The sequence below is a fragment of the Pseudopodoces humilis genome, chromosome 29 (assembly GCF_049639895.1).
Source record: "Pseudopodoces humilis isolate 2021_Gansu_Grassland_sample_001 chromosome 29, ASM4963989v1, whole genome shotgun sequence".
NCBI classification, from domain to species: domain Eukaryota; kingdom Metazoa; phylum Chordata; class Aves; order Passeriformes; family Paridae; genus Pseudopodoces; species Pseudopodoces humilis.
The window spans coordinates 4,679,751-4,686,625 of NC_142228.1; the positions used below are offsets into that span (position 1 = coordinate 4,679,751).

Genomic DNA, 6,875 nt, shown 5'->3' on the forward strand with positions numbered 1-6,875 from the left:
TTGGAAACTACTCCAAGCATTTCAAATAAACCAACAACAGTACAGAAATATTTATTTACTTGTGCCATTTTAAAGGAGGCCAAAGCCCTGGGCTGAGGGAGCAGCAGAGCAGGACTGGGGTCACAAAAACTGCTTTTGACATCAGTGGTTCCTCACCAGGTGCAAACGGCAAATTTTCTTTATTTTTTCTATTATTCTGTTTAGTCACTTGAATGAGTTGTTTGCACTCAGGAAAATTGAGGAATCTGGAGCTGGGAAGGCCAGAAAAAACTTCCATCTTCCATTTGGAAACTGAAAACAAGGAATGGAGAGATGAGCTCTGCTAGTCCTAAAATCTTGGCAAATGTGGCAGCCAGTTCTTTTTTCTCCCTGTGAATGCTCCTTTTTTAAATTAACCCATTTTATAAGTAAAATATGCTTAAATAACTTTTATATATATGTGGCAGAACTAATTTGGGGTAGTTCTATTTAACTAGTAAAAATAAATTTTAAAATTCTGTTCTTTGTGCTGTTTAAATTGAATTCCAGTTTCCTACAGAGGTGTTTACTAGTAAAGAACCATCCTGTTACTTCTGAAAAGCCCTTTTTGCTTAGAATTTTACCCTCCTCTGGCTGTTTTTGGGGTGCAGAGCAGTTGCAGGAGCTTCTTGGAGCCCAAAATGTCGTGAAACATCAGGACACAGAGGCCTTGGGCTCTCTGAGAGGGGACAGCTTGAGCCACAATGTCCTTGTCACCCTTTCCCAACCAAGCCCCCACCCCCACCGTGCCCCCCCAGCCCCAGTTTGGGTGCCTGGCTGGCCCTGAGCCCACCACTTGCCATGCCAAAATCATTTCTTTACAAACCCAGTCTCCAGATGTTTTGTAGCTTCTCCTTCAAGACCATATCTAGCTGAGAGCAGAGCTGCTGGTCCTGGAGCCCGTTCTCCTGCTTTGGATCCTGGTGATTCTCTTTCCAATCCCAAGCTGATGTTTTGGGATTTTTGAGGTCCCCACGGGAGCCTCACATCTGCTCTTGGCTGTCCATCCCTGCCTGCCCTCAGGGTGAAGTTTGAAGAGGTGAAGTTTGGTTTCCAGCTACGCTGGACCCAAAAAGCTGCTCATTATTACCAGGAAATCAGCACCAGGGTTATGGGACACCCCTGGAATGAGCATGGCAGGATAGAGCAGGATGAGGATTTACCCATTACCTTTATTAGAGTTTCCAAAGCAGTTGGAGGTTTGTGACCCACAATTTACAACTTTCCCAGATGTTCTGAGGTCAGGCATGTCCCTCCCCATGGGGATGACCTTGTGACAGGGGCCAGCTCTTGCCTGGAGAGCAGCAAGCCTTTGGGTGAGACCTTTCTCCCCAGCTTTTCCATAGTCTTTGGAGAAAAAGAGGTGCTTTTGGGGGATCCTCCACCTCAGACCTCTGCCAGCTGGGCCTGTGGACACAGCTTTGACAGCTGAAGAGCGGCCCCAAATCTGCTTCTCACAACACTCACGCAGTGCTATTGGCAGTGTCCTCGCGGTGCCCGGTCCTGTCCTTCCCAGGGTGGTGGAGTTGGAGCAGAGCCCTCATTCCCAGTCCTTCCATGGCTGGACCAGGCTGGAGCTCAGTGCTGGGCGTGGGGCTGCCCAGGCTGTGGGACCAGTTTGCTACTGGGGGATCACAGGTGGCTCCTAATTTCTACAGAGGCTTTAGGGGTTGGTCTGTGGGGTGGGGACAGGGACAGCCTCGGTGACACAGCCTGGACACGAGCACCCGAGGGCAGCAGGCTCCCAGCCCTGAGCTGGGCTGTGCAGGTGTTTGCAGCCCGGGAATGCAGCCCAGCATCCAGGATCCAGGATCCAGGCAGCTCCAGGGGATCCGTCCCCACGGGGGCTGGCAGGGCCTGGCAGAGGGTGCAGGACCCCTCACTCTTCACCTGGGTGCTCCCCCACTGCCCACTTGGCCTTCACGTCCCGGAAAGGAGTGATGTCCTCGTAGGTGGCCATCTGCTCCACCTCCAGCCCCTGCAGCAACAACAAGGATGGTGGGACATGGGAGGGGGTTCCAGCCACAGCACATCCCTTGGGACACTCAGCTGGGGACCCTCCCAGGCTGTTCCCCCTGAGACCAGAGCAGCTTCTGACAGGGAGAGAGGATGGAGATGGCTGGATGTTGGCTGCTGGATGTGCACTGGCTGCTTCTTGGGCAGCTCAGCACAGCTGATGTGGAATTTGGGAAGAAGGTGCCCTGATCCTCCTCCCAAGGAAGGGGCTGCTGGACCCCCCAGCAGATAACCAGCACAACCCCTTGTGCCAAGGCTCAGGGTGGTGTTAGGAAGGTCCTGCTATCATTAATTACCTCATAGGTGTGGTCCTCCTCTGGGCTTTTCTTCTCTTCACCCTGTGGAGAGTCAAACATTGGTGTCAGCACCCTCCAGGATCCCCTGTCCTCAGCCTTGGTCCCCCGGGCCAGGTCCCACCACTTCCACAGGCACATCCACGGAGTCCCCACAGAGCAATTGAGATGGTTTTGTTCCCACTTCAGATATCCACGTTCCCACCCACAACCCCAAACCCATCCCATGCCCTGGGATGCGCTGCAGGACACTGAACCCAGCTGGGGACATCCCCTCTGCTGGAGTCACTGTCACTTGCCTTATCGTGGAAGAGGAGGATGGGGATGCTGATGAAGATGACGAGCATGATGGACTGGATGATGATGATGGCGTCTTTCAGAGTGTTCCTGTTCTGGATCTGCTTGATGCTGGTGGTACCTGGGAGCAACAGCACAGGGAGAGCCCAGGTCTCACCTCTGTGCCAGGCTGCAGGGAGAGGGGTTCGCTCGGCATGGCCAGAGTGGGTCACAAAGGGGGGATGTGGGAACCAGGGAGAGACCAGAGCACTGCAGCTGCCCCCAGGATTGGCATCGGGGACCAGCTCTGGCATGGGACACCTTGGGCAGCACCCAGCAGTCACCAGGAGCAGGAGAAATCTGATTTATTAGAGGGACATCCTGTTTTTTGCAGGATGGACATGCCAGGGCAGACCCAGGGAGGTTGTACTGCTCCTTGGGGCTGGCAGTGAGGAGCAGAACCTCTGTGGTGCCATAGAGCACCCACAGCTGGGCTGGAGAGGGTCCCACCAGCACAGGGAGAGGAGGAGGTGTGAGAGCACCATGTGGGGTTCATATGGAGAATGGGAGAGGAGAAAGAGCATATCCTGGGGTGCAGGAGCATGGGGAGCTGCCACTCACCCATGACCCGGAGCTCTGTCCCACACGAGTGCAGCTGCTCCTTCTTCGCCACACCCTTCCTGTCGCACACGTAGATCCCGCTGTCCTTGTAGCTGGTCCTGAAGAGGGTGAGGTTGATGGAAACGTTCGTCCTCTCGATGCTGTAGCCAGGCATGTTCTGATCCAGCACAGAGAGGTCATCCCTGTCCTCTGCTGTCTTGTACCACTGCATGATCTGCGGCTCCTGGGGGTAGCAGATGAGGTAGATGGGCATGTTCTTCTTGACGGCCACGTAGCGCAGGTTCTGGTACACCGGGGGACACCTGCCACCTGCAGGGGACAAGGCTGTCACTGCAGCCACTCCCGTGAGAGCCCCCCGGCACCTCCCGAACAAAGAGCTTCCCATTTTCGTGCTGCTTTTGAGCATCCGGCTTGGTTTTGGTGAATTATCCTCATCCCAGACTCCCGCAGGGAATGGTCCCGGCCCCGAGGCTGCCGGAGCTCCAGGAGAGTTTGGACAGTGCTCCAGGGGTGAACAGGATGGGGTTGTGATGGTGTCCTGGGCAGGGCAGGAGTGGGACTGGATGATCCCTGTGGATCACTTCCAATCAGGATATTCTGTGATTCTATGAGATCTGAGGCTTTTGGTGGAAGTCTGCTTTTAATGGAAACTCCAATTTTCTGTGGGAATTTTTGCTCCAATACTTCTGTCCTGCTCCCACCCCTCTCTGTGCACATTTAGTTAATCCCAGCTCCAAAATTACAGCCTGCAGAATCCCAGCTGGTTTCTCTTTTGCTTCCACTTTTTTTTTTTTTTTCCTTTTGCTTTATTTTGTATTTTTTTGGTCATGTTTTAGTCCCATAGTGGTGACTTTGAGAGCCCATTTGGGTTGCAGAGGTCACCCTCAGAGCCCCATGGGTAGGAATGGCACAAGGACAATGGCACAAGTGCTGTGGCACATGCTCAGTGCTGGTCCCAGGCTTGGTCATGCAACAAACGCAGAGGGAAAACCTGTGGGTGCTCAGGAAAGATAAAGCAGATCCAGCTTTGCAGAGGGAGAGGGAGGTGCAGGATTGGGGATGAGCCATGAGGGATGTCACAGCCTGGGAATGGCCTGTGTGGGGGGAAAGGCCTGTGGGTGGTGGGACAGCGGCTCTCTGGGGACAGGAGGGACCCTGGGGACACACACAGGGGAGGGGCCTGACAGGTCTGAGGGTACCTGTGCTGTTCCCGGTGTTGGTCTCGTCTGCTGAGGTCCCACCTGCAAGACAGGAGAGGGCCTGAGGTGGTGGCCAGGAGCCCACGAGAATGTCCCTGGTGGGCTGGATGTGCCCTGCCCACTCCATATGGGATGGAGCTCTGAGGAGCCACAAGAGAGCCCTGCTCAGAACACCTAGGGCAGCGCAGGTCTGGGTACAAACCCTCCCCTTTCCATCCTGTCTACTGAAAATTTTCCAGCTTGTTTTTTGATCAATACCCCAGTGAAACATGCACTCTATAATGTCCCTGAGGCTGATGCCTCTCAAGAATACTCCAGATACTCCCAGCTCTGCATTTCCACTCTCTGAACCAACCAGAAACCCTTCCCTGCTGGGAATTCCTGGGCTCGGAGCCCTGTGATGGCCAGGGGTGTTCCCAGGTCCTGGGGCCACTCAGCCCCCCAGGACAAGGGCTGTGGGTTGGTGCAGTGGGACCTGCAGTGCAGGAAGCAGGGTGAGCTGGGGACCCCCCCAGCACCCACGGGTGCCCTGCCCACAGCTCCAGTGCTGCTGGGCCTGGTTCCTCTTGCTGCAGCTGGGCAGGAAGCCCAGCCCTGTTTACTGCCCTGCTTGAGTGCCCAGCTCCCTCCTCTCGATGGAGATTCACCAAACCCCCTGGAGGAGCTGGCACCGGGCTGGGGCTGCAGCACTTCCCTGCAGCTGCAAACCTCCCCATCCCCAGAGAGAGAAAAAGGAACAGAAAAAGAAGAAAGGTTCAGTTCCTCAGCCTGAGCTTTTTGCCACCCTCCTGCAGACTCCCAGCCTGCAGGGACCTCCTGGCTTGGACAGGGGCTCCTCTCATTGCCCCAGAGCTCCTTCCAGGTCCTTGCTGCACTGTTCACATTCAGCACCGACACCTCTGCAGGCAAATCTTCCCTTCTAGCCCCATTCCAGTTTTTTCCAGGATGGGAGATGCTCTTTGTCCTGGCTGTGCCCTGGCTGTGTGTCCCTGTCACCTGCAGTGCCACCAGCCAAGGCTTTGCCCTCCAGGTTCTGTTGGTGTTTCTAAAGGAAGACCAGGCTGGTTCCTCACCTGAAAGCCTGCACACCCCCCCAAGTCAGGAGTTCCATTGCAGCCACAGGTGACAAAAAGAACTTCCCCTGTCCTCCCCCGAAGGCATCATGAGAGCCAAGTTCAAACCCTGCAGCTTTGAATCCATGCTGGACTTGTGTGGGCACCACAGGAGCCCTTTATCCCATGGGCACATGTTTCCCTCTGAGGGTGGGATCTGCTCTGGTTTCTTGCAGCTGTCCCTGCATCAGGCAAGAGGAGCTGGAAGGGGCCAGGAGCTATGTCCCGGGTTTTGTTACTGCTTCTCCAAGGGGAACAGTGCAGAGATGTTCACAGACCCCACAAATCACCCCAAAAGCCTTTTTCCTCCCATTTCTTCTCTGCTTCTGGGCACTGAACCCCACAGAGCAGAGATGTGGCTGGGCAATGTGCCAGCTCCATCCCCAGGCCTCTGAGAGTAATAAATGGTTAAAAAACCTCAACAACCCTTTTTTCCTGTCACCTGCAGCCCCAGCCAGGCTGGCTCTGCACTCACTCGGCCAAAGCCACCTGCGTGCCCCAGAACGTGTCCTGGCTGCTCGGCCCCAAGGGAAGCAAAAGCCAAACCCAAGGCAGGCACTGGGCTCCGAGCCCTGTGTGCCCTCTGGGGCTCCCCGGGAAGCTCCCAGCACAGAGCAGGACTGAGAGAGACCAGCACAAAGCTTAAAATTATTGCCCTGAGAGGCAGAGCTGGGGGGAAGCCCCTGAGCAGGGGACACACCATTGTCCTGGCTCCTTGCTCTGCAGTGCAAACCCTGTTTGGAGCCTACCTGTGAGCAGAGCCAGCAGCCAGAGGGTCACCTGGAGCAGCCAGAGCCTCGTGCCCAGATCAGCCATATTTCAGTGCCCAGGGAAGGGAAACATCCACCCTGTGCTTCTGCAAAAGCAGCGGCTGCTCCCACTACCCTGCCTACAGCACCTAAAAATGGCAAAGCTGCTGCTCTGCACGGCCCCTTTCCTGCTCATGTAAATCCTCCCCGCTGGGGACTTTCCCTCGGGGCTGGTTTTGAATGCGGGGCAGACGCTGGGGCGGCCGTGCCTGTGGGCTGGGCACCCTGCGCTCCATCCATCCTCCTGTCCCTCCGCATTGGCCATCTCCGTGTCCCTGGGCACTGCCCGCCCTCGTGTCCCCTGCTGGCTCCCAGTGGTGCCAGTATTCCCTGGGGGTGGCCAGGGCCCGTGTGGACCTGCAGCAGAGCTGGCCATGAGCCCATCTGCGAAGCAGGAGGTGCCAAACCAGGGCTGAGCACGAGATGTGCCCAGGGAATGGGATTGGTGCTGCCTGGACACATCCCTGGGGGACAGGATGGGGGTGATGCCCAGGGTTTCTCCTCAGCTCCACCCAGATCTCCCCAGAGTGT

At 55.9% G+C, this 6,875-nt stretch overlaps 1 protein-coding gene across 1 annotated transcript; it reads right to left on the reverse strand.

Moving 5' to 3' along the window:
- Window positions 1-813: 813 nt before the first annotated feature.
- Window positions 814-6,422, reverse strand: CD79B (CD79b molecule). Its single transcript, XM_005532550.3, has 6 exons — window positions 6,285-6,422; window positions 4,424-4,465; window positions 3,225-3,533; window positions 2,627-2,745; window positions 2,331-2,372; window positions 814-1,996 (listed from the first exon to the last, which is right to left on the reverse strand). The coding sequence occupies exons 1-6, from the start codon at window positions 6,349-6,351 to the stop codon at window positions 1,898-1,900; spliced, it is 678 nt and encodes a 225-aa protein (XP_005532607.1). The 5' UTR covers window positions 6,352-6,422; the 3' UTR covers window positions 814-1,897.
- Window positions 6,423-6,875: the final 453 nt, after the last annotated feature.